This window comes from Rosa rugosa, chromosome 5 (assembly GCF_958449725.1).
Source record: "Rosa rugosa chromosome 5, drRosRugo1.1, whole genome shotgun sequence".
In the NCBI taxonomy this organism is placed as follows: Eukaryota; Viridiplantae; Streptophyta; class Magnoliopsida; order Rosales; family Rosaceae; genus Rosa; species Rosa rugosa.
Genome location: NC_084824.1, coordinates 25,944,210 through 25,972,194, shown reverse-complemented (window position 1 = coordinate 25,972,194; position 27,985 = coordinate 25,944,210). Strand labels below are relative to the sequence as shown.

General features: G+C 37.5%; 2 protein-coding genes across 17 annotated transcripts; one reads left to right on the top strand and one right to left on the bottom strand.

The window, feature by feature from the left end:
* Positions 1–1,339: 1,339 nt before the first annotated feature.
* On the top strand, positions 1,340–17,608 carry LOC133709459 (uncharacterized). 16 transcript variants are annotated; one of them, XR_009846293.1, is made up of 12 exons: positions 1,346–1,989; positions 2,551–2,732; positions 10,087–11,723; positions 11,827–12,050; positions 12,186–12,301; positions 12,411–12,530; positions 12,667–12,868; positions 13,158–13,286; positions 13,402–13,584; positions 14,050–14,129; positions 14,938–14,991; positions 15,066–15,339. XR_009846293.1 is itself a non-coding variant. In XM_062135209.1 (6 exons), the coding sequence occupies exons 1-4, from the start codon at positions 1,533–1,535 to the stop codon at positions 16,306–16,308; spliced, it is 543 nt and encodes a 180-aa protein (XP_061991193.1). In that variant the 5' UTR covers positions 1,340–1,532; the 3' UTR covers positions 16,309–16,370; positions 16,630–16,716; positions 16,811–17,608. The 16 variants fall into 16 exon arrangements, 4 of the variants coding, with proteins under 4 accessions (XP_061991193.1, XP_061991195.1, XP_061991194.1 ...); XR_009846292.1 differs by having other exon boundaries at positions 14,938–15,339; XR_009846289.1 differs by lacking the exon at positions 14,050–14,129 and having other exon boundaries at positions 1,347–1,989.
* A 3,194-nt stretch (positions 17,609–20,802) lies between these two features.
* On the bottom strand, positions 20,803–27,899 carry LOC133711058 (phloretin 4'-O-glucosyltransferase-like). The gene is made up of 3 exons (XM_062137234.1): positions 26,248–27,899; positions 23,632–24,004; positions 20,803–21,323 (listed from the first exon to the last, which is right to left on the bottom strand). The coding sequence occupies exons 1-3, from the start codon at positions 27,249–27,251 to the stop codon at positions 20,970–20,972; spliced, it is 1,731 nt and encodes a 576-aa protein (XP_061993218.1). The 5' UTR covers positions 27,252–27,899; the 3' UTR covers positions 20,803–20,969.
* Positions 27,900–27,985: the final 86 nt, after the last annotated feature.

The following is a 27,985-nucleotide window of genomic DNA, read 5'->3' as shown; positions in this document are numbered from 1 at the left end:
ATTCAAGCAGAGTAATAAGAGCTAACATCCATCATTTAGTAACACATCCATCAAGAATTTGACACTCGAAATAGAATAATAATAGAAAATAATAGGGCTAAATATTGGTTACTACCCTGTGGTTTAGGTCCAAAATCAATTCAGTCCCTGGACTTCTAATTTCATCAAAAACACCTCTGTACTTTCAATTTTGATCTAATAGGTCCAATTCGTTAATATTCTGCTATGGGTTCAACTTATAGTTGGATTATTTGATGAAAAACTTTTTATTTGATAGATTTCTAATAGTGAGATCCACTCCTAAATTGATTATGCATGCCACCTCAACACCACATCATAAAACATAGACCATATATGAGCCACGTCAACAAGTTAAATGAATCAATTATTGGAAGACTAACAGATTGGACCTATTAGATCAAAATTGAAACTGGATGAGTGTTTTTGATAAAATTAGAAGTCCAGGGAATGAATTGATTTTGGACCTAAACCACAGGGTAGTAATCAGTATTTAGCCCAAAATAATAACACATCTATCATTTGAAACCATATATACATTCTTAATCTTCAACAACAAGCACAAGACTTGACAACTAATCAAACCAACAATGAACTTATCATTTTAAAGCCTCTTGCTATGTAAGCATTAACACTCTGACTTGAGCTTCATCAAACCAAGCAACCTAAAACTAATAATTCAACCAAGCAACCCCTAAAACAGTCATCCCTTAATCAACCAACTGTAACTAATTACCTAATATTTATTTTATCTGCTACAGCTTGCTAGATTGCACATTCCCTTGATTTAGTCCATTAGCATTCACTACTACAAAAATTGAATCAGACGACACCTCTCAGACGACGCATCATAGTTTTCCGTCGTCTGATTGATTTTTATTTTTTTGTACGTCGTTTTTATAAAACTCGTCGTCTGATATGGAATTATGAACTAGTTCACAAGACGTTTAAAGATAAAACTGTTGTGTGACCCTAAAAAAAATTGAGCGGCAAGTTTCCCACCATGTCTGTGGTGCCAAACCTTGTCTCAAACCCCAAATTTTCTCCCAACATATATTAATCATACGACGAGAAACAATAAAAACTGTGGTCTGATTAATATGTTTGGCAGAAAGGAAGAGATGTTTCACCATCATTTTTCTCCAACTCCCCAACGAGGGAAGTCAAATTGATAGGAGGCAAATTTCAAATTTTAAACTCATGTACTCAGACAACATTTTTATAAAATTTTGTTGTGTGAGTCTTTGTAGGGCTTGTCCAAATTCATAGGGCAGGGCTTGAGACCCTACACTTAAGCCAAAAAAATAACAAAAATAACAGCATATCGACCCAAAATCCAAAACCCTCACTCCTCACCCTCGACAGCGCCCCGCGCCTCAGTCTCTATCGACACAAACCCAAAACCAAAACCCTCACTCTCTCTTCGACAAAGCTCTCTCTCTCCTCGACAAACCCTATCTCTTCTTTGACAAACCCCACCAAAGAGCTCTCTCTCTTAGACAAGCCTCGACCACATGGGTTATTCGATCTGGGAAATAGCGAAGGCCTTCATCGACGACCACTCCGAGCTCACCGCTGACCTCTACACCCAGGCCATCGTCATCGACCCCAACAACTCTGAGCTCTACTCCGACCGCACTAGGCCAACATCAAATCCAACAATCTCACTAGTAAAAACCCCTCCTCTCTCTCTCTCTCTTGCAATTTCCGAAGCCTGTTCTTCGTCGTCTTCTTGTTTTGTTTCTGAGACCTAAAATTGAAGAAATTGAACCAGAGATAGGAGACCTCAGATTGCCAGGGCTTTGAAGTTTTCTCAATTAGATAGTTGCTTCTCACCTTGTTTACGTTTTCATGGTGTTCTTCTCTCCTATTTGTGATTCTTCGTCACCATTCTCTTCTGGATTGTCAAGTTCCTGAATTTCCTCATCTGGGTCTCATTCAATTTATTCTGTTCTTCAATCTTCTGGGCCGGTGAGTTTTCTCTTAGCTTCCTTTATTTTTCCACTTTTTCTCATCTGGGTCTCCTTGTTTTCTCAATTTCAAGTTTTCTGGGATTCAAAGTTGGGGGTTTTTTCCTCAATTGCTTGTTTCAGTGACACAAAGTTGGGTCTCTTTTGTTTTGGGTTCTGGATCTTGTTGCTACTACATGTTGGGTTTCTGGAGAGATTTTGGTTCTGGGAGTTGATCATTCTCAGTAGATTTGGTTTTTCTTCCTTGAATGTTAGCTACTAGGTGGATTAGAGTTGGAATTTTTTATCAGAAAGTTGGAAATTGAGGCCAGTCTCAGTGTTGTAAACTAGGGGATGTGATGGTTTTTGGGCTCTTAAGTTTTGTGTGAGGAGCTTGAGCTTCTTTGCTGTTGCCAACTCTGTTGGGGGTCTTCAGGGAAACAATGTTTCATGCTCAGGGAACTTGTAGTGTTCTTCTTCCTTGAATGTTGTTAGAAGCACGTTTTTGTTCTCAGCTTATTAAGTGAATTGGGTGTTTTAGTTTAGTTTATAATTTTACAATGTCTTGACTGTTTGAATGTAGGTTCAAACTCTGACTAACCGCAAAGAGGAGTTCCTTAAATTGCTTGAATCGTATAAGCCGAGTCTTGTATACTTGCAAGGAGAGCAGCTTGAAAATGATGAAGTTGGTTCTTGTGTCTGGAGAGATGCTGATTTGCCAACTGCTGAATCTATATCCAACATCTTTCCACATTGCCTACAATTGTAAGTATTAATTATGTTGAACTCGTGAAATGTTTAACTTTTTTCTTTGTGACTGTGTATATGCATTCTATTCTCTTTGTTGTAAAACCATAGTTACATGCTCACAACATATGCACAACAATCATAAAAGGATTAAGGCTTACCTTCAGCAATAACAGGCATGGATTCCATCTTATGCAACTGCTTAACTCGATCACTGAATGTGGTCTTCTGTTACTTACCAACTTGCTTCTCAATGGACAGAACAATATGCAATAGTCGTGGTAGTAATCAGGGACCAATTCATCTGTATATATATGAGACTTAAACCTCAAGAAGCTTCCCATTAAAGCATTCCTTGTCGGTTTAGGTTTCACGGTTAGATTCCTAATGTATCACAACTTGTAGCCTTTCTTGTAGACTAAGCAATGGATTACTATCCTTAATGAATTGATACACTACTTCATTAAGTCACTAGTATTGATTTACTGTTTGTATCCATGTTAAACTAGGATTGATATTAAGCTAATCATCAATTACTTTATGATGATATGTGTTATGTCCATATTTGATCTTACAATCTCCCCCTTGGACTCACACATATCATGCTCGATGATTTGAACCAGAAAACATCAAAACCTACTTAACTTACTGAAGTGCGCGCCAGATAACAAACTCAAATCGAAAATCCATTCCAACATGGTCAGATCACAGTTACTTATGTAGAGCAAGAAACAGTATACATTTTAACAAAAATGCAGAGTTTCAAAACCACTAACACAAGCTTCTGCAATCCACATATGTTCAACCAGAAGTGATACAATATATGTTAATGTGTATCAACAAGTAAACATATATTAGGTCCTACTTTATGTTTCTAAAACCAGAAACTCAAGCAAATTCACTGAACACTGATGGCTTAAAAATATTGCTTGAACCTTAACATCATGCTTCACATGATTTAAGCCATCTGATAGCAAGTATAACTTTAAACACAAAATCGATAATTTTCAGAACATTCAACAAAAAACTGCAGCAATAACCAGAATCTGAAAATACCTCAAAATTTATTAATAATAAAATCTGTCATTACAAACAAGTTGTGATAAATAAAGTCAAAAGATCACAACTAAAAAATACAAGAACTCAAAAACCTTAGAAATTTAAATTGCTCCAACTGGATTAACTCTCTACTGAACCTAAGCATCTAGATTAGCTAAAACTCCAATGCTGACTGTATGTTTCTGGAATGCTGCTACTGACAAGGCCTTGGTGAAGGGGTCTGCTAGCTGCGAATTCGTGTCAATGCTCAAAACAGCTATCTCACCATGCTTAACCCTTTCTCTAACACTGTAATACTTTAAATCAATGTGTTTAGAATTATTTGACCTTTTACTGTTCTTACTGAAGAAAACAGCTGCTTCATTATCACAATAAATCACAAGTGTGCCTACCACAATGTGACTTAACACTTTGGTCTGCATCAAGAAATTTTTGATCCAAAGTCTTTCACACACAGTTTCATATACTGCAATAAATTCAGCTTGCATGGTGGAGGTTGAAACTAGAGTTTGCTTCATGGTTTTCCAAGCAACTGCACCTCCTGCTAGCATGTACACATATCCACAAGTTGACTTCTTGGAGTCTGGATAGTTCCCTGCGAAATCAGAATCTGAAAATCCAACGAGTTTCAAATCCTCCACTTGCCTATAAACTAGCATGTGATTCTTTGTTTTCTGCAGGTACCTCAACACTTTCTTCCCAGCTACCCAATGTTCATGGCCTGGATTAGACTGGAATCTCGATAAAATCCCTACTGCAAAAGACAAGTCTGGCCTAGTGCAGACTTGTGCATACATGAGACTTCCTACAAGTCTAGCATAAGGCTTTGACTCCATATTTTCTTTCTCAACATCACTTTTGGAACTTTGCTTCTTGGTTAGTTTATCACCCTTGGACATGGGGACTTCTCCAGCTGCACACTTCTCCATACCAAATCTCTTCAAAACTTTGGTGATATAATTCTGTTGAGACAAACCAAGTAGTCTCTGTGCTCTATCTCTTTTAATCTCAATGCCTAGTACATAGGATGCTTCTCCTAAGTCTTTCATGTCAAAATTCTTTGACAGAAAGCTCTTGGTGTCTTTAAGCAGTTTAAAATTACTGCTAGCCAAAAGTATATCATCGACATAGAGTACTAGGAAAATAAAATTGTTCCCAATTGTCTTCAAGTAAACACACTCATCAACAAGATTCTCTGTAAATCCAAAAGTAGAAATCACAGAATCAAATTTCTTGTACCACTGTCTAGAAGCTTGTTTTAGGCCATAAATTGATTTTCTTAATCTGCATACTAAGTTTTCACTTCCAGCTTGCACAAAACCTTCTGGCTGCCTCATATAAATCACTTCATCTAGTTCACCATTCAAGAAGGCTGTTTTAACATCCATTTGGTGCAGCTCCATATCAAAATGAGCCACTAAAGCCATGATTATCCTAAACGAGTCTTTTGTAGAAACTGGAGAAAAAGTCTCAGTAAAATCAATGCCCTCCTTCTGTGTAAAACCCTTGGCAACTAATCTTGCTTTATGTCTCTCTACATTGCCATTTGCATCTCTTTTGGTTTTGAAAACCCATTTACAACATATAGGTTTCTGATTAGGGTCAGGTTCAACTAATTCCCAAACTGCATTTTGGCTCATGGAATCAATTTCTGCTTCCATTGCTAGCTGCCATTTGTGAGATTCATTACTTTCAATAGCCTGGTTAAAAGTAGTCGGATCATTGTCCTCTGCACAGTCCATTTCAATTTCTGCTTCTTGCAGATAAACAATGTAGTCACTATCTTCCCCCCCATAAGTTGGTTTTCTTGCTCTCTGTGATCTTCTAGGCTGAGGGTTGACAGGGACTTGATCAGTTACATGGTCAGTTACTTGACCAGTGACAGTTACTTGGTTAGTTACTTGACCAGTGACATGGTCAGTTACTTGTCCAGCGACAGTTACTTGGTCAGTGACTTGACCAGTGACAGGTACTTGACTAGTTACATGGTCAGTTACATGACCAGGTACAGTTACTTGGTCAGTTACATGGTCAGTGACATGACCAGTTACATGACCGGTTACTTGATCAGGGACAGTTACATGGTCAGTTACTCGACCAGTGACTCGATCAGTTACATCTTGTTCTAAAGGCAATACAACACTTATATTCTCATCCGACACAATTTCCTCAAAATCTGAGGTTAAATCCTCAAGGTTTGTATTGTGAACTTTTTCACTTAGAAACTTTACTTGATGTGTTTCAAAAATTCTAGGTGAATGATGAGCAGAATATAATTTATAGCCTTTAGATTTATCTGGATAACCTATAAAATAGCAACTAAGTGTCTTAGGATCAAGTTTATTCAAGCTTGGATTATAAATCCTAGCTTCTGCATGACATCCCCAAACATGGCAGTGATGAAGACTAGGTTTTCTGCCACACCAAAGCTCAAAAGCAGTCTTTTCTATAGCTTTGCTAGGTGTTCTGTTGCAAATATAATTTGCAGTTTTTAAAGCCTCACCCCACAGAAATTTAGGCAAACCTGTTGTACACATCATACATCTAACCATGTTCAAAAGAGTCCTATTCTTTCTCTCTGCAACACCATTCTGTTGTGGGTTATAGGGTGTTGTATATTGAGCTTTAATTCCATTGTCTTGCAAAAACAAGGCAAATGGACCCTTTTGTTGGCCGGATTCAGTGTACTTGCCATAGAACTCACCCCCTCTATCTGATCTTACTGTTTTGATTTTCTTTTCTAGTTGATTTTCTACCTCAGACTTAAAGATTTGAAAAGCTTTCAATGCTTGTGCCTTTTCTGAAAGTAGATAAACATAACTGTATCTAGAAAAATCATCAATGAATGTGATAAAATACACATTCCCACAGATAGTTTGATGCCTAAATGGTCCACATATATCAGTGTGTATGAGTTCTAATAAATTTTGGCTTCTATATGCAGTCTTCTTTCTAGTATTAGTTATTTTTCCCTTAAAGCATTCAACACAGTCTGTTAGATCAGAAAAATCAAGTTCATTTAGGATGTTGTTTTTCACCAAAATTTTTAGTCTCTCTTTTGAAACATGGCCGAGTCTTCTATGCCATAAAAATGCAGACTTTTCATTTAGTTTGGTTCTTTTAACACCTGTTAAAGTGCTAGTACTGTTGGTGTTATTTTCAACAAGTGAAATTTCTTGTTGAGCCATTGAACAATTTAACTGTAAATAATCATTCATAATAACACCAGAACCAATTTGAACAGAATTTTTAGTAATAAGAATTCCATTACTATCCATAACAAGTCTACAACCAAATTTTACTAAAAGAGAAACTGAAACCAAATTCCTTCTCATGGAAGGTACATAAAAAACATTGTCCAGAACTAATAATTTTCCTAATCCTAAATCGAGCTTTAAGGTTCCAATAGCCTTGACTGCCACTCTCATGCCATTGCCTACACACAGGTTCACTTCATCACTTTTTGGGATTCTCCTCCTTATGAATCCCTGCAAAGAATTAGTAATATGAATATGTGAGCCTGAATCTATCCACCAAGACTGTGGTTCAACATTTATAAGATTAATTTCTAAGGAAAAAACTGTATTAGAAAAAATCTTACCCTTTTTGGCTAACCAATTCTTATAGCCAGTGCAGTCCTTTTTCATGTGTCCTACTCTTTTGCAAAAGTAGCACTTGAACTTGAATGACCTGTTTTCCTTGGCCACTGCAGCTGTTGAACTCTTAGTTATGGCTTTGGTAGGCTTGAGCTTGTTCTGGGGCTTTTTCCTTTTAGGCTTCTCAATGAGGTTAATGGTTGTAGCAGGTTCCTTTTCTTCCTTGATCCTAGATTCCTCATCCACACAGATGGATATAAGTTCATCTAGAGTCCAGTTTCCCTTTTGAGAGTTGTAACTGGTCCTAAGATGACTAAAACTGTTAGGCAAGGAATGTAGTGCATAATGCACTACTTGCTCATCCCTAACCCCCATTAAGAGTTCCCTGAGTCTGCCATTTATATTGATCATCTTCATAATATGCTCTCTAACTCCCCCTGAACCCATGTACTTCAAATCATGAAACTCCTTAGTCAGCCTAGCTGCTTCTGCTTTTTCACTTTCTTTAAACTTAGCACCTATGAGTTCCAGAAAATCTGATGCTAGCTCAGGCTCTTCTATACTTCCCCTGACAGTCTTAGACATAGATGTTCTGATGAGGTTCTTAGCCATTCTATTGGATCTATGCCACTTCTTGTAAAGGTCAGTATCTTTCTTGGTGCTCTTTTCATTTAACTCTTCAGGCTTATCCTCAGTAAAGCAGTAGTCTATGTTCTCATGCATTCCCATATAATTTTCCACAGAGTCTAGCCAAGCTCTATAGTTGGTTCCAGTTAACATCAAGACACTGTTCAAGTTCATGTAAGAGTTACCTAAGGAGCAAAACAAAAATTCGAGTGAGTTCTCAGTTTGTAAAGAAAATATGTTTAAGTTTTCTGTGTTTTATTTAGCTTTAAGTAACCAAAACAAGAGCATACAGAAAACGTAAACAACCATACTTGCATTCATGTCAGTCCATAACAAAAACAATATTAAGCATCACTTTTGAGCAGAAACTTAATATCCTGGAGCTCTTTATCAATATGCCATGTTCAATGAAAACAAGTTATCCAAAGAAATTTATCCACATCTTTAGACAGAAGAAAAATTTCTAAGTATCCGAATTTATTTTCATCAAGCATGCATACTGCTGTTTTGTATTCTAAAACCACACTTGACCACTTCTTTGGAAGATAAAATTGAAGCATAGTTTTAAAACACAAAACACAATTTCAGTTTTGTTACTCGATCAGGTACAGTTACTTGGTCAGTTACTTGACCAGTTACACGTACCTGATCAATGTTTTCTGCCAACATCAATGAAAGATGCTTTGTGCATCATAATCACTTATGCCAACAGAAAACCACAAAACATATGAGCTCTTTTACTTTACATTCTATCCAGATTCATCCTTGTAAGAAAATTAAGCTCTTGTATCTGTCAACTTTAACGTGTAAACAAAATCTGGGAGATTTCTGTTCTTCATACAATTTTACACAATCACAGATACAATACCATATCATCAATCAATTCAACATGCATATTCAATCATAACCAAAATTGATTCGATTCCAAGAAACCACAGAACAATCAAGAAATTGTAAATTTCATCCGGTCACCATCTACTCTAGCCTAACGCACGCCGGGAATGCAACTAGGGTTCTTGGGCATAATCAAAAATTCAATTATCATGCTATGAATCAAAATCAATCTCACAGAAAAACCTGTTTTTTTTTTTTGTTTTTTCCCCAATTTGCTGCTAAAGAAATCATAGCGGAAGCGTGAATTTTATAATTAACCAGATGCAGCAGTCGACTTAAGTAACTTACATTGATCAGGTACCTGACCAGTTACTTGGTCAGTTACCTGGTCAGTTACTTACTTGGTCAGGTACCTGATCAGTTACATGACCAGTGACTTGGTCAGTAACCTGATCAATTACTTGACCCGTAAAGCAAAAACCCTTAAAAAAAAAAAATTTATGTTTGTTTTGCAAAACCCTAAAACGATTTTCATATTTGTGAGCCTATGCTCTGATACCAATTGTAAAACCATAGTTACATGCTCACAACATATGCACAACAATCATAAAAGGATTAAGGCTTACCTTCAGCAATAACAGGCATGGATTCCATCTTATGCAACTGCTTAACTCGATCACTGAATGTGGTCTTCTGTTACTTACCAACTTGCTTCTCAATGGACAGAACAATATGCAATAGTCGTGGTAGTAATCAGGGACCAATTCATCTGTATATATATGAGACTTAAACCTCAAGAAGCTTCCCATTAAAGCATTCCTTGTCGGTTTAGGTTTCACGGTTAGATTCCTAATGTATCACAACTTGTAGCCTTTCTTGTAGACTAAGCAATGGATTACTATCCTTAATGAATTGATACACTACTTCATTAAGTCACTAGTATTGATTTACTGTTTGTATCCATGTTAAACTAGGATTGATATTAAGCTAATCATCAATTACTTTATGATGATATGTGTTATGTCCATATTTGATCTTACATTTGTGACTGTGTGTTTAACTAGGTGTACTGCAGATTGCTGCATTTCATTTCCCGGGTTTTAGTTGATGATTCTTGTTTTGTTCTTTGCTGCATTTCAGATCATAAAAGCATAAAATTGGAATGCTACTTTAGAAGAAATGAGGATAGTAACCCTAGTGTCCCCCCATTATTGTCTCATATGGTTAAAATAAAACCAGTGTGATTATTTGTGCAGAAGAAGAGAATCTGAACGAAGTCTGGAAGAAAGAGGTGGAAACAGTCTTTGAATCTCATGGCCTTTCATGCGAATTGAACTGGGATGAGTGTAAGATGACTGTTACTGCAACAGAACGTACCCTGTTTACAGGGGTGCACGTGCTCTCTGTGTTCTGGCATGTGGTCTTGGCACTAAATGGGTACTGACATCAGATCCTTTGTCATTGTTTTCTTATCCGATATGATCCTATATGTTCAACATGATTTCTTGATTTAACTAGTTGCTAAGTTAGGCAGGTGTTCTTTCACCTTCTTTAGGCATATAACGTAATTATACTTGTTCTTTCATTACAACACCAATAATCACTACACAAATAACCTCAACAGACAACACTTTTTGCACAACGAATATTTTTTTTTTTGTTGTGTGATGAGGGAAATTGAATCATACAACACCTTTAAAAAACTTTCGTTGTATAAGGCTATTAAAATTTTAAAGTTTTTAGCTAAAAGGTAATTGCACAACACTTACAAGAATAGTTTGTTGTGTGAATGAAAAAAAAAAAGAGCGGCACATTTTCCTCCTAGCTCGACGCAAATATGGCTCCAAATTTGTACTACTTAGTACAACAGAATAGTTATATCTGTTGTCTGAGTGTAGCTTCTAAAATATCATACAACCGTTTTTTACTTTTCGTTGTATGATAAAGGAAGATGTATTAGGAAGATTTGGATGTGTCTAAATTTGCCCCAAAATGGCACCTATTCCCCCCTAAAACCTACAAATTTTGATCGAGATATATTTAGTGATTGTATGCTTCCACAACCAAATTACTTATTTGTATTGTGTGAATGAGTAATTTCTAAACCTAGAGCCAAACTACATGCTTTGATTGTATAGAGCGGGAACTTTCCCTCTTTGGAATGTTTAATTTTTACATAATCAGATAACATAACTTGTGTTTGTGTTGTCTGATTCATAAATACAAAAGAAAAGAGAGCTATCCCACTTGGATAAAAACCCAAATATTGGGTCAGCTTCTTCGAGTCATCTCCTCAAAGGCTCAGTCCCAACTCCTTAAACAGCCTTTCCCCAATTGATTCAATTTGAAATCTCAAATCACCAAACCCAGACGTCTTCATCTTCCGTTTTTCCTTAGTTTCCTTTTTGTTTCAATTTACAGAAATCCAATCGAAGATTAACTCCATTCCCAAATTTCCTTCTAAGCCCTAATTTCTCTGAATCCCAGTTTCCTTTCAATTTCGAACCACCCCGTCGTCGTTACTGGGCCGCCGTCCTGCTCTGAACTGTCGCCCAACGGCTTACCCCCTGCCCTCTCCCGCGAGATTCTAGTCTACCATAGGCTAGAATTTGAGGTCGATGACGGCCTCCATCAAACCCTTGCCGTCCGATTTGGTCAAGAAGCTTCTCTTCCAGCTCTTGAAGGGCGTCGACGACTGTCATGATAACAGCATCCTCACCGAAACCTAAACCTAAGAATCTGCTGCTTGATAAGAAACAACAGAGCCTCAAGATCGGCGATGGGATCAGTCAGTCTTTCGCTTTCTTCTACGAGTCTTTTGTGCCGGAGGTTTTGCTTGGATTCACAGATTACTCGACTCCGAAGGACATTTGGGCTGTCGGCTGCATCTTCGGTAACTTTCTATTTCCATTCATACTTTCTTGATTCAATTGAGATTTTAATGGTTCAATTAGTTGATTTAGTACTGTTTTGTGTATTCTGAAATTGAATTGTAGCTGAGATGGCATGGTGACTGGGGATGTACAGTTGATTGGAATTACTAAGATTCTCCCAGGTGGGGCTTTGGGGATTTGAATAAAAACTCCTTTACTGGGATTTATAGCTTTCTAGCAAATGGGTTCTTCATGAAGCCCAGCATCCTTCATGGAACTTGTTCTTAGCAAATGGGTTTGCACATTTCTATTATGCTCTTGGCTCATCTTCTCTCCAGTATACTCAGGTGAACTCCAATGCTTCTATTTCTTGGATTCTTTTGGTTCTTCCTAAAAGTTTCGAGCTTGAAATGTATCAATATCAAGAAAATTAATTAGTGTTTGTTTTCTATTAATGTGTGTGTTCTATTTATTTTTCCTAGTGGTGGGATTACATGGTGACTCTAAAGTGAGAGCAGTATATTTGGGAGGGTGGTTGGTAGTGGAAGGTTGGATCAAGCCTTCACTTTTTGATGGCATTCCCAATGGAGATATGCTTGTGAGCATCCTTCCAGAAATTTCTTTTTGATTTTCAGAATGGTTGGAGTTTTTCTTTTCTGGGTTCTCATTGTTGTTTCAGCTAACTCATTTGTGGCCATTGACATTAGGATGGAACAGTGGTACAACTAAAGTCGGTAACTTTGGATAAGTATGTCTTTGCAGAAAATGGGGGAGGGGCCAATGTCTCTGTTAGTAGAGATGTTGCATCTTCATGGGAAACGCTGAGGGTAAGATGCTCAATCAATGGTTCCAATTTTCTATTGGTTGTTAGCCGATTATTTGGAATTGAAGGATCTGCCACTATACTCAACAGGGCATGATCTGTGTGTTTCTGTTTCTCTATTAATTTTACACTTTCTGCAGGTTTGAGAAACAAGATGGGGTTGTATTGATGGCTACTACTGGAAATCTCAAGCAAATTGATGATGCCTTAAAGTGGCCTGGTCGCATGGATAGAGTATTTCATCTTCAAAGGCCAACTCAAGCAGAAAGGGAGAAGATACTACACATAGCTGCAAAAGAAAAAATGGATAATGAGCTCATTGATTTTGTAGACTGGAGAAAGGTAAAATGTGAGGATGGTTGCTGCAGCTGTCAGTTTTCTCATTGCATTGTGGTTGTTATATATGTCCTCTGAGAGTTATGTCAATGTTCACATCATTGCCTAAATATAGTCTTAAATCATATAATCTCTTTTGGTGACTTGTGGCTTCTAGGACTTGATTACTTGTACCAGTCCTTCTATCTATATTAATTTCTGATACTTCTATCTACCTTTATTATATGTTATTTATTTATCCTTGATATCTTTTGTTATAATCTTTTCTTCACATGGCAACATTCTATACATTCAGGTTGCTGAAAAGACTGCTCTTTTAAGGCCTATAGAATTAAAGCTGGTACCTGCATCGTTGGAAGGTAGTGCCTTTAGGAGCAAGTTTCTCGATACAAATGAGCTTATGAGCTACAGTAGTTGGTTTGCGGTAAGGCACAATTGATGCTGTTTTCTCTCTCTCTCTCTCTCTCTCTCTTTTTTATCTTTTTAAGCCTTGATGCATTTTTCAAAATGTAATGGGTAATCCTTATTGCTTTTTGCAGACTTTCAGCAGCATTATTCCAAAAGGAGTGCGGAAAACCAAAATTGCAAAGAAGCTAAGCAAAATGCTGGTAAATCATCTGGGGCTAACATTGACTAAAGAAGACCGGCAGAGTGTGGTTGATCTAATGGAGCCATATGGTCAGATAAGCAATGGAATAGAACTTTTAAACCCTCCTCTTGAGGTAATAAGTTATCTTATGCATTTTGGTTGTAAATTAACATTGCTTTACTTGTGTAAAGCTAATACTGTGCATCATTAAATTCTCTCATCTCATTTGTACATTAATATCGGTGCAACTCTGTGTTCTTATTTAATTTAAAGTAAATTAGTTGTTTCAATATACTTGCTTTTCATTAGTTAGCTGCAAGAGTGTGAATAGCTTGGTGAAGTATAATTTTCTCTTCCAAAGTTTTCACTGTGTCAAATGATTTCTCCTATTTCTGCTGTTTAATCCCAACATAGTAAGCAGCTTAGACTGAAGTTATCAGTGCAGTTTGTTGTCTATGCTTAATTTATTGAGATTTTTTTTTTATTTCTCAAAAAATGCTGATTTATTTTTTTCACTGATGACCTTTGTTATTATCCAAGAAAATAAATTGTCAGTTTATTTTACTCCTGGAATTCACTCCTTTTTTCATACTCATAGAGTTGGGATGGAAGCTTAGGTTCCATTTGTTTCTGCAAGACAGTGAATTAACATAAGTTCATTAACATAAGTCTTGGCAGGTTTGCCTCCTTCTCTATATCTCTATAAGTATTTTGTGCGTATATTGTAACTCTTTTTATCTTTATCTTCCAGTTGTCTTCCTCAAAAATGCTGAAATTGGCTATTTGCTTTCCTCTGATTCTGATATGATGGCTTAAATTATGTTATAGATGCATTATAAGTTACACCAATATGCTCTTACTGTTTTTATTCATCTATCTAAAAAATTTAAAAGTTTGTTCCTCTCAGCTAATTGAATGTAGAAGTAGGAGAACTAGATGAGAACTAGGCTGAACTTTTGTATTGCAAAGAAAAGTAGGAAGTCCATTGTCCAACTGTGTCATGGTATAGCTACTTGTTTGATAGATTGTAGTTGAATAGCCATGCTTACGATTCTAGCTGTGTTCATGGTTTATGATGTGAGGTTTAGTTACCTGAGTTTTTGTAATGGCCAATGCTTGATGAGTTTAGTACTTTAGTGCTTTTATCAGATTAATTTGGTCCTATTTGAGTGTGTCCAGTGCGTTAATAAGTCTGACTTGTTGAGTGAAATTTCAAATATTGAACTCTTTGGTTCTGGAAAATGTAGAGGTTTTAGGAATTAGGAACCAGAAAATGATTCCACCAGAAGATGATAATTAATTGAGCTGTGATTTTTGCTTGAGAGTTGTTCTATTTCTAAATGCTATATCTGCCTTTATAATTTATGATATATAACTGCATGAATCATGATCATTTCACAATCGCAGTTTATGAAAAAGTCTTGCTGATTTTGTATGATTTCCTTGCCAAAGTATCTTCATTTTTTCTTTCATTGATGGCTTGCAGATCATGTTGTTCAAGTAAAGGACGGTGCATGTAGTTGATGCTGGATAAAGACAGGTGGGGAACTAGATTTGATTCCATGGCTAAACAAATCAAAATTTAACTCACCAATAATCACTTCAACTTTATAGGTTTGACACTATGGCTGCACAGACTAAGTTCCGGGAATAGTGGGAAGACAAGAGTTTGTATCAATATGTTGGCTGTAGAAACCAAGTTCCTGCACACACTATATGTGGCATGTTTAATTTGGAACAACGTAGTTGTATCAGCTTTTGATGTCCCAAGTAGATGGCCATGCATTTGAATACTTTTCTTCTATTAATGGTTGCTTGGATGATTGGGAAATGCTCCCTTTTAACATTTGAGATATATGGAATGGGTTTTTGATTACTCATTTGAGCATTTGCAATGTGTTTTCTTTCCAATTGATCAATGTTCATTAGGTAAAATGGAGCTATATATGCACAAAATATAGTAAATGAAAATGATTGTACAACAGTTTTATAGTGTGGCAATCCAACGTTGTCTGAATACAAAAATTGGGTCATTCACTCAATACACTCTTTACATATCACACAATGGTTGTAAAAGAACTATGTCTTCTGATTTTACAATCACACAACAATAAGAACTGAATTATGTTGTCCAAGACCAATTCACACAACAACCATAGTGTACAACTGAAGTGTGATGGTATATCAGACGACGGTGAAATGAAAAAAATATTGTCTGACAAGGGTTTCCAACAACAGCTTGGAAACAAGTTCTGTTGTATGAAAGATGCACGTCATGCTGCGCGGCAGCTGTGCTTGGCATCTGTCGAGAGATGACACAACGCTGATAACAAAAATATGTCGTGTGTTTGTATATCATACAACGGTGCACCACCCTTGTGCAAAATTTAATCAGACAACGCTCCGATACACAACGGTGAGCCTCCAAATCACACAACGAAAAAAACCCGTCGTCTGTTTCGTTTTTTGGTGTAGTGAATATTGTCATCATGTACGAAAACAATCACAATACCAAATCCCGCAGCAAGGCGCGGGCAAATCTTCCTAGTTGGTTCTATAGCATGGTGGTATTGCCTTCTGTTTATAGGTTGTTGGTGACTTCCTTACAGATTAAAGTTTCAGGACTCTTGGGCATTCAATAATATATGTTACTAGATTGCATTTTACTCCTTTCTCACTTGGTATATTTGTGCTCTTAGGTATGATCATGTTCTGTTTGCTTGGCTTGAAATAGCATATTATGTTTTGAACATATGATGATATGAAGGCACAAATCTTACTTTAGAAGGAAGAACATAAAATAGCAGTTATATATCATCATTACTAGAACCTCTTTTGTTTGGTTGGCAGGTGGTAGTCAATGTTGGCTGTGACACAGGAATTCTTTCTATCTTTTGTGCTCAAGCTGGTGCAAAATGTGTAAGTACTTTACTTGATCATTATCTTTTGCATTCAAGATATTCAACAAGTTTATGTCTTGTTATGTTCTCTATCCTATACTAAGAGATAACACTTCGCCACCATAGTTTCCTCTTTCTTTTATCTGATACTTGATGATTATGATTGGTTCTATTTTATCTAAATATTCTTTCTATATAGGCTTCTTAGAGAAAACAATTGGTGAACTTCCTGATCTATCACCAGCGTTCAAAACTGACTGAAATTTTGTTTACTACAGTTTATAGGAAAGAAAGCTGCCTATGCCTTGAACGAGGGTCTGGGAGTAATTGAAGATAGGTCATGTACAACGACTTATTGTATTCTTGTAAGTACTTTGCTTTCCCTTGCACCGACTTATTAATCTGACTTACACATGTATAAGCCAACCAATGGTACTGCCAACTTTTTTAGTTCTGCAGGATTTGATATTGATGAGAAGGTTGATGTTATAATTTCAGAGTGGATGGGATACATGCTTCTGTATGAGGTAGCTATCAAAAATTTTGTATATTATATTCTTAAAATGTTGGTTATTGGATTGTATAATTACTGCTAGTTTATAATTGTGCCTCTGAACATATACATGGGCATATATGGTTCGAAATTATTTTGTTGAAATGCTAAATGAATTTGGTACAACATTAGATGCTAAATGAATTTGGTTCTGTCATGCTGATTTTGTTGTTGACTGCTTGCATTTGTACATAGCACCTATATATTCATGTTGCAGGTTTCATAGCTATGTATGCTACACTTGCCAGTCGCGATGTGGACTATTGTTTGATTCCAGATTCCCACTTTCTTTCTTAAAAGGACGAGGTGGACTTTTTGAGTTCATTGAAAAACGACTCAGAAAATGGACATATGGTTATTGTGATTGCTGAGGGAGCAGGACATGATATTCTTTTATAGAGCTTGTAATCCATGAACCAGCAAGATGCTTCAAGAAATAAGCAACTTAAAGACGTTGGGTTATGGATATCTCAGAGGATCAGGGTATTACTCGCAATCCTACAGAGTTAGTGCTTGGAAACTTCCAAAGCTAGACTCCAATGAGGCCATGAGAGCAGCAAAGCTTGCAAAGCTAGACACAAGTAAATTTCTGGATGTATTTTGCTAGGAGAGTACTATTAGATGTACTCCTTTTGGGGATAAAAGATTAACTTTGCACAATCCATTTTGGTGCATGATGTGAATTATAACAATTTCTTCTATATATATATATATATTGATCAGTTAATTTGGTCTTTTTTGATTCCACATCCAGCAAATATAATGCATTGAATCATTCTATTAGGACAACAATAACCACAAAAAAACTGTCGTATGTGCACAATAGTCACAATGACCCAAAAATAAAAACTGTCGTCTGAATGTAAAATAGATAATGGATACTTTGAAAAACTGTCGTCTGAATGAAAGTCACACAACGGGCATAAAATAAAGCGACCTCTGAATTGCCTTCACACGACAGTTTCTAAAGTCGTCCGTCGTCTGAAGAATAGTCACGCAACAACTAATGCTGTCGATAGGCTGCCGGCATGCTGCGCGCCATGCTGTCGAGCCCTTCACACGACGGTTCCCTACAATCGATCTTCATCAGACGGCGCCTCAATAGACAACGCTTTGCCTTCATCAGACGACGGTTTTTAGCCGTTGTCTGATTCAATTTTTGTAGTAGTGATTATATTGCAGATTCCATTGATCTGCTGAATCAGCTTGCACATTTTCTTGCTCCTACAGCAAAAGAGTTTGAACCAGTATCATTATACGTTTGATTTAGATGTAAAATTTTATAAAATGATAAAAGTTATGCAGTGGTAGATCCAGAAATGAAAGTTTGGGTGGGCTAAAACAGAAAATAGCATGAGAAGTAGCATCACCCTCCCTGAACAGAAAAGAAAATTCATAAGAATGAGGAATTTCAGCAATGCTAAGTACTAACGGTCCATCTTCTACATACTGGAGAAATAACATAAACATCTTGTTCTCTAATGTTCCATCCCAGTAACAGCAATTCATTAAGGACGTATTGCCCCACTCCTGCAATGCAAAATATTCCTATTGTATTTGTAGCATGAGAAATGGCTTCTATCCTCAAACACTTGACAATTCAAAACACGATATCATTTAATTCAGAAATACACATGATCATCATATATTTATACCAACGGCGAGTATAGGACTATACCCTTTACTTTGCTTAGGATCCTGTGGAATAAAGCTCATGCTCCATATACCACATGATATACTATTTTCTGGACTCTAGCAACACTCACATCAACTTCGTTTTCGGGGGTATACTTCTGATTACCATACCAACAAAAAGACTCAGTTTTTAACCTTTGATCTAAAGCTACTACAAAAGACTTAGTTTTTACTGATTACCATAGAAACAAAAACACATAGACAAACCCTTTGATCTAAAGCTACTACCTTTCATATAAACAGAGCTAGAAGAATTGATAAATAAGTAATCAGAGAGTAAGAGAGAGACTTTTCATCTGAAATGAACTCTAATTGATCTAACCACAAAGCAGAGGGGATGAAGTCCTAAATCTGGGTTGGCTTCAATAACAAAACCACATTGTTTGTTAAAGACTATATAAGTACATGTTTAAGGAAAACAAAATTGGGAGAGAATTTGCTATGCTTTCATTAATAATAGGGGCCTCTTTATATAGAGGATTACAAACATAGAGGAAGAGTTGTACATGGAAACATAATCATACAATGATTGGATATCTACGAATATCTCCGAGAATATCTCTAACATAAACCCTATTACAACATGCACAAGTAACCTATAGTTTGGGTCATACACATATTCTGGATTTATTTGAACAGTACAATTCTTTTTCCCAAAATTCTCAGGAGGGTTTTAGCCCACCCCATGCTTGCTTTGGATTAACCCCTAGAGTTATGTCAGGTGAATTACATTTTTAAGTACCGACTTGCATTTTACCTTATGTATGTAGAAACTCATCTCACACAACCACTTATTTAATAAAAAAAATTTAATAGATTAGAGTTTGTGCCACATCAACTGCTACATAAAGTGATATCCAGTTGATATATACCTAATAAGGTTGTTCGTCTACCATTGCTCAAAAGACATGGATGACAAATTGCGCGCTAAATAAGGATGAAGATCATGAACTTAAAATAGCTAAGTGATCGAAGAAGAGAATGGTGACCAACATTCTTCGCTAAAAGTTAGTAAAACAAAATCTCTTCACTAAAGTTAGTAAAACAAAATCTCACAGAGAATGGAATGATTGGTTATTGATCGACTAGTTGGTAGTGGTCGTGGTCCTCATGGACGAGAGAAACAGACTTCTTGAGAAAGATGGGGAATAGATGAGGACATGCAAAGAAGTATAATAACTTTTTGTTTGTCATCAAATTTTTTTTTTTGTTTCTTCTCATTTGATTAATGGGCTAAAAAGTTCAATCGAATAGGTCGAAAGGTTTCCTGTTCTCTAATGTTTGTAATTTCGATGTTAATGAAAATTTTGTTACATGCACTAAATATATAGAAATTTCAAAATCGACGGATAATTATGTAAAATCCGATTTCATTTGTTTTAAAGATCGCTTAGTTATCAGTAAAGAAAAAAAATGAAAATTTTGATAATTTTAAATAAATTTAAGCAAATTAGCATTAGTGATTATATTATATTTCTAAATAAGTTCAAATTCCAAGACAATTAGAGAACTCCTTTAAAATTGAAAAGGAGCAAGCACTTATATATATATATATATATATATATATATATATATATATATATATATATATATATATATATATATATATATATACGGAGCGGTTCCAAAGAGGACGTTCGCACTGTTGCTAAAGTGCGGACGTCGATGTAGCAGCTTGGCTCGGGGCGTGACGGAGCGGCGGAGCTTGCCGGACGGATGCCAGGGGTCGGATGGACGGGTCTGCAGTGGGTGGAGTCGCCGGCGACGTGGTTGCAGCCTTGCCCAGAAACTTGCAGTTGCAGGTGAGCTTGCTGCCCAGAAACCTGCAACTCCGACCTCGAACGCTGCCCAGAACCGTCCGCCAAGCCCCGAGCCGCCGTCGCCGCCTGGAACACCGCCGCTGCATCGCCGTCCGCACTTTAGCAAAGTGCGGACGTCCGCTTCAGAACCCGCCTGTATATATATATTTGTCAAATTAATTGGTGGTTAGGTTCATATATGCGTCATGCATCAACCGGGTTGTTGCTAAAATGTTGAAATTCAAGAGAGGTTGTTGAAGTGTATTGTGTGAGTATAGATTAAATTTTTGTCATCCAAAAATAAGTTTACATAAAAATAAAATGGTGACACACTTTTGTTAACGAAATAGCCACAAGACCTATACATAATCACTATAGTGAACGAGAATCACATGAGATTACAATTCGTCAAACATCATCATGCAATCTATATATTCAATAAGAATAGTCACTGAAATTAAACATAAACTTATAATTTTCCATCAATATATATGACCAAATGTCAATATAAATATATTGAATTTCATATGCAATCGATTTTATTTTTTGCAGTAGATAGGCATTAATCGCTTTAGGCTAGCAAATAGCCACGTCCAATGTCATCCAAAAATGCCTTGAGATTGTTATCGGAAGATCCACCTTCACTCACAGCCTCTCTTGCCAACTCCTTCCATTTCTTAGCATTGCTTCTCAACTCTTCACTTCCCATGACCAAATCCAGACACCTCTTGAGCTCCTCACCCACAACAACACCCTCCGCATTCGGTGCTACCCTCACCCCTGTTTTCCACATGTCCTCTATCAACTTGGCATTTGTGCCTTGGTCTGTCCACTGGGGAAATGCCACCACTGGTACCCCACAAACCAAACTCTCCAAGCTTGAATTCCACCCACAATGTGTCACAAAACAACCCAATGAAGGATTCTGATGTAGGACGAGAATGGGCTTGGTTTAGCCAGAAAGTTAGAAAAATAAAGAAGCGGCGTAGAATCAAGAAGAATGATTGGAAAATAGGTAACTCACGCATAATGAGGTTATTAGCTGCTGGAATATTCAAGAAGATTAGCTTTTGGACTTTTCGGGTTTCTCGTGCGAAAAGTCAGATTCTGAATTGTGAATCAGATTGGAGTAAATTTTGGCCAGAATGTCCGTTTGAGATGCATGATACCTTTCCGGAATGGGAACGACGAGATCTTCAAGACTCACTTTAGTGAGCTCTATCAAATTTAGGCCAAAATGTATCGCCTTAATTATACGATTCGTGATTTAGTATTTTTAGGCTAGTTTTACATTCTTTTTATTTTAGGCTTTCTAGTTTATTTTGGATTTGTTTTGTTTTAATCCGTGGGCTTTAGGGTTTCATTGTTAGTCGCCCTAGGGTTTCTTTTCCCATATATAAGCAACCTTAAACGGCTGCAGAACTATCTTTTATCATATTATCAATCAAAATTGAGATTTTTCTCTCTCTCTGGTGGATTCCAGAATTATGTCTTTTAGGGTTTATCGCTTGTAAACCCCGTTACTTCCGCCCGCGTCAGTTGGTATCAGAGCGGGTATCGCCCGCTTCTTAGCAGACGACGATCCAAGGGAGAAGTTCACTACCACCAACCTCAACGACGCTGGTCGTAGAGTATCTATCAAAGAAAGTTTCGTTGAAGAGGAACATACCAAGGGATTTGCCCTAGGACAACCTCATCAATCAAAAAAAAAAAAAGGAAAAAAAAAAAAAGAAGAAAGAAGAAACATGGAACATTGGATATTCACAACGCCAGATTACGACGACTTCCGAACTACATGTGTCATCAAAGACAAGGTATGCTCTGTAATAATTGACAGTGGTCTACGAGAGAATTTTGTAGCAAACAAAATTGTGGATTATTTTCAATTGCCGACAGTGAAGCTGAGTGATCCATTCTGGATTCCATTTGGAGAGGATGAATATGCACAAGTAACAGAGGTTTGTAAAGTTCCTGTCTCTATGGGAAAATTTTATAAAGAAGAGATTACTTGTCATGTGATTGACATGGATGACACTAATGTGCTTTTTGGAAGGCCATGGCATGAAAGCGTCAAAGGTGGTTATTGCAAAGATGACACATATTTATTTAGGTGGGAGTCACACAAAATTAAAATCAAGCCTGGAAGGAAAAGCATCAAGAATTATCCTCCTAAGGTTTTCGAGAAGAAGTTAAAGTCCAAGTTTTCTTTGCCGGTTGAGATTAATAGTTTAATTGAAGAAAAGCCAGAAGAATTTCTAATGGAAGCAGCTCCACAAGAAATCATCCATGATAACCAAGAAGAGGTTAAAGATGAAATTGTTCATGTTGACATGGTTATTAATAATGAAGAAGTCTTGGAGCCTGAAACTAATCATTCAGAACCAGATGTCATTCAAGCATGCAACCTTGAGAGCCGAGAAGAATCTACTAAGGATGCTTCTGAAAGCCAAAATGCATATGACAGACTCATCTATGGTGTTGGGTTCATGATTGTGCCATTAGAATATGCAGAAGATCTAGCCAATAATCCACAAGTTCAAATGTCTAATTTTTTCTTAGGTCTCTTGTCTGCCTATTCTTGTTTTTTATTCAAGATGAACTCGAGGGCGAGTTCTTTCATAGTGGAGGAGAATGATGTAGGACGAGAATGGGCTTGGTTTAGCCAGAAAGTTAGAAAAAATAAAGAAGCGGCGTAGAATCAAGAAGAATGATTGGAAAATAGGTAACTCACGCATAATGAGGTTATTAGCTGCTGGAATATTCAAGAAGATTAGGTTTTGGACTTTTCGGGTTTCTCGTGCGAAAAGTCAGATTCTGAATTGTGAATCAGATTGGAGTAAATTTTGGCCAGAATGTCCGTTTGAGATGCATGATACCTTTCCGGAATGGGAACGACGAGATCTTCAAGACTCACTTTAGTGAGCTCTATCAAATTTAGGCCAAAATGTATCGCCTTAATTATCTGATTCGTGATTTAGTATTTTTAGGCTAGTTTTACATTCTTTTTATTTTAGGTTTTCTAGTTTATTTTGGATTTGTTTTGTTTTAATCCGTGGGCTTTAGGGTTTCATTGTTAGTCGCCCTAGGGTTTCTTTTCCCATATATAAGCAACCTTAAACGGCTGCAGAACTATCTTTTATCATATTATCAATCAAAATTGAGATTTTTCTCTCTTTCTCTGGTGGATTCCAAAATTATGTCTTTTAGGGTTTATCGCTTGTAAACCCCGTTACTTCCGCCCGCGTCAGATTTGAAAGAACCTCCACTTGACTACACCACGGGACTATCATCCCAAGCTCTTCTAGTTCCTCTCTGCAACTCAGCTCCTCGTCTTCTTTCTCTTCCTTACCTTGTCCACTCTTTTCGTTTTCTCTAATCACCCACAGAAACGGACGTCCGGAATCCAACAACCCTTTTGCAATTTCCTCCATTTGAATCTTGGACAGGACGGAAATGCTCCCAAACGAGACGTAGACGACAGACTCTTTTGGCTTTGAGTTCAGCCATTCCAGGTACGCTGACTCCTTCGACTTCTGGAAAAGATCGCCTCCGAATGATTTATCGGACTGGTCCTTGCCGTCCAAGAAAGCCGATGGCATTAAAGGTGACGCGGGCGGAAGTAACCCTAGGTTTACAAGCAATAAACCTAAAACAAAGATTCTGGAGTCCACCAGAGATAAAAGAGAAAGCTCTCAATTTTAATTGATAATATGATAAAAGATCGTTCTGCAGCCGTTTAAGGTTGCTTATATATGAGAAAAGAAACCCTAGGGCGACTAACAATGAAACCCTAAAGCCCACGGATTAAAACAAAATAAATCCAAAATAAACTTGAAAACCTAAAATAAAAAGAATGTAAAACTAGCCTAAAAATACTAAATCACGAATCGGATAATTAAGGCGATACATTTTGGCCTAAATTTGATAGAGCTCACTAAAGTGAGTCTTGAAGATCTCGTCGTTCCCATTCCGGAAAGGTATCATGCATCTCAAACGGACATTCTGGCCACGCACGAGAAACCCGAAAAGTCCAAAACCTAATCTTCTTGAATATTCCAGCAGCTAATAACCTCATTATGCGTGAGTTACCTATTTTCCAATCACTCTTCTTGATTCTACGCCGCTTCTTTATTTTTCTAACTTTCCGGCTAAACCAAGCCCATTCTCGTCCTACATCATTCTCCTCCACTATGAAAGAACTCGCCCTCGAGTTCATCTTGAATAAAAAACAAGGATAGGCAGACAAGAGACCTAAGAAAAAATTAGACATTTGAACTTGTGGATTCTTGGCTAGATCTTCTGCATATTCTGATGGCACAATCATGAACCCAACACCATAGATGAGTCTGTCATATGCATTTTGGCTTTCAGAAGCATCCTTAGTAGATTCTTCTCGGCTCTCAAGGTTGCATGCTTGAATGACATCTGGTTCTGAATGATTAATTTCAGGCTCCAAGACTTCTTCATTATTAATAACCATGTCTACATGAACAATTTCATCTTTAACCTCTTCTTGGTTATCATGGATGATTTCTTGTGGAGCTGCTTCCATTAGAAATTCTTCTGGCTTTTCTTCAATTAAACTATTAATCTCAACCGGCAAAGAAAACTTGGACTCTAACTTCTTCTCGAAAACCTTAGGAGGATAATTCTTGATGCTTTTCCTTCCAGGCTTGATTTTAATTTTGTGTGACTCCCACCTAAATAAATATGTGTCATCTTTGCAATAACCACCTTTGACGCTTTCATGCCATGGCCTTCCAAAAAGCACATTAGTGTCATCCATGTCAATCACATGACAAGTAATCTCTTCTTTATAAAATTTTCCCATATAGACAGGAACTTTACAAACCTCTGTTACTTGTGCATATTCATCCTCTCCAAATGGAATCCAGTATGGATCACTTAGCTTCACTGTCGGCAATTGAAAATAATCCACAATTTTGTTTGTTACAAAATTCTCTCGTAGACCACTGTCAATTATTACAGAGCATACCTTGTCTTTGATGACACATGTAGTTCGGAAGTCGTCGTAATCTGGCGTTGTGAATATCCAATGTTCCATGTTTCTTCTTTCTTCTTTTTTTTTTTTCCTTTTTTTTTTTTGATTGATAAGGTTGTCCTAGGGCAAATCCCTTGGTATGTTCCTCTTCAACGAAACTTTCTTTGATAGATACTCTACGACCAGCGTCGTTGAGGTTGGTGGTAGTGAACTTCTCCCTTGGATCGTCGTCGGCTAAGAAGCGGGCGAAACCCGCTCTGATACCAACTGACGCGGGCGGAAGTAACCCTAGGTTTACAAGCAATAAACCTAAAACAAAGATTCTGGAGTCCACCAGAGATAAAAGAGAAAGCTCTCAATTTTAATTGATAATATGATAAAAGATCGTTCTGCAGCCGTTTAAGGTTGCTTATATATGGGAAAAGAAACCCTAGGGCGACTAACAATGAAACCCTAAAGCCCACGGATTAAAACAAAACAAATCCAAAATAAACTAGAAAACCTAAAATAAAAAGAATGTAAAACTAGCCTAAAAATACTAAATCACGAATCGGATAATTAAGGCGATACATTTTGGCCTAAATTTGATAGAGCTCACTATAGTGAGTCTTGAAGATCTCGTCGTTCCCATTCCGGAAAGGTATCATGCATCTCAAACGGACATTCTGGCCACGCACGAGAAACCCGAAAAGTCCAAAACCTAATCTTCTTGAATATTCCAGCAGCTAATAACCTCATTATGCGTGAGTTACCTATTTTCCAATCACTCTTCTTGATTCTACGCCGCTTCTTTATTTTTCTAACTTTCCGGCTAAACCAAGCCCATTCTCGTCCTACATCAAAAGGCCCGATTCCGATCAAGTTGTACCTGTCTATTGCTTTTAACGCCTCCGGTTCTAGTGCATCAAACGTGTTCACTAGTATGATTGGCCTGCTTTCTTGTCCGAGCTTCTCGAACTGTTCTTCGAACAATTGGACAGCTCCGTTGTACGGATTCGTAGCAACAATGAAGGAAGGAAGGTCGCGGCTCTTCAGCGCTAGCGGCAATCCTGGTATTTCTACTGCATAGGAAGGGTCACTATCAGCAGCAGTATTGTTGTTGATGAGATCTTTGTAGCCGTTGAAGTAGTAGTAGTATATATCGAAAACTGTGGCTGGCTGAATCCAAAGGAGCGCGGTTGGGAGGTGGAGTTCACGTGCCAGTTCCGCCACCCAAGGAAGAAGTAAGGCGAACAATAGGCAAGTGTAAGGGTGGTCCTCGCTTGCACTAGACACTACAAGATCCGTGATCGCTTGCTTGCCACGACGCTTTAGCTCGGACATGAAGTGCTGAAGATCGTCCCCGGACTTTAACCCTCGGTCATATCCGTCGGAAAAGGAGGCGAAGGTCAAGCCACTAGGAGTACTAATGCTATTGCCAATGCGGTGGTGGGCGGAGAGGGACGTGACAAATGTTACATGTACACCGGTGATGCGAATGAGACGCTTGGCGAATTGGAGGGAAGGATTGATGTGGCCTTGAGTGGGAAATGTTACCATAATGAAGCGGTGTTGCGTCATGGCGGTGGTTGCGGGTATGGAGGCGCGCGCTGGAGCTCGGATTAGTTGCGAGTTACGAAAATATAATAGATTGGTGAGCTTCAGGTAGCGCAGTGAAGTGAAAGTAAAACACTCGATAATGTTGGGAGATGTAAGGTGGCGATAGTATATCAAGAGTTTAAATAAGGGATTGGGAGGAAAACAAATGACGTTTGAGGTGACGAATTGGACATGGTTGAGATAAAAAAAGATGAGAAAGGACGTGGTCCGAGTCCGACAAGCAGATTTAAACCAAAACATATATGCATACATGATTTGTCCAGCTAATTTGGTTTTGTTTTTAAGATCAAGAACAAATCAGTTAAAACAAAATTTAGGAAGACCAAGCTTGTTGCGATGAACTAAGGGCTCCATTGGTCGTTTGTATAGAGCATCGGAGTAGATTCAGATCATTCAATTGTACCGGAACTTGTAAATAACTCAGTGAAAGATAAGAATAAAGAGACCAAGTTCTAGTTGGCCTGTTGAAGAATTGCAGAAATGAACAACACCCTTTAGGATCATTCTTGAACAAATTATTTCTAAACATTAGCATACAAAGGCATCGTGACAAGGTTAAACAGGACGATGAACCAGCTTAAGGTTAAACGATGATCAACCAGGTTACAGATGAAGTATGAATCTATACATAATGAATCCACATCAATTAAACCAGGGCGAATTGTCAAACTGAAACGAAATCTCACTAGAAGTCCATTTAATTTTGAAACCATTTGGTTAGGCACACAGATGTAAGAGCTTCAGTGCATAATGACAGCAAGCCTGCATATAACAGATCAAGGCCATTGAAGGTAAATCCATACGGTCAAACCTGATAAGGCTTCAACCTTTTTACACAAGGAAGGCACACTCCCTAAGTTTGCACTCCGCAAAAACAAAAACAAAAACAAAGTCCATCATTCATTCGTAAAATGTCTACCAAGTAGGATTTGGACTCGATTGTATGGATATACATGTAAAACATTAGGGTACTACCTGTAGGAAAT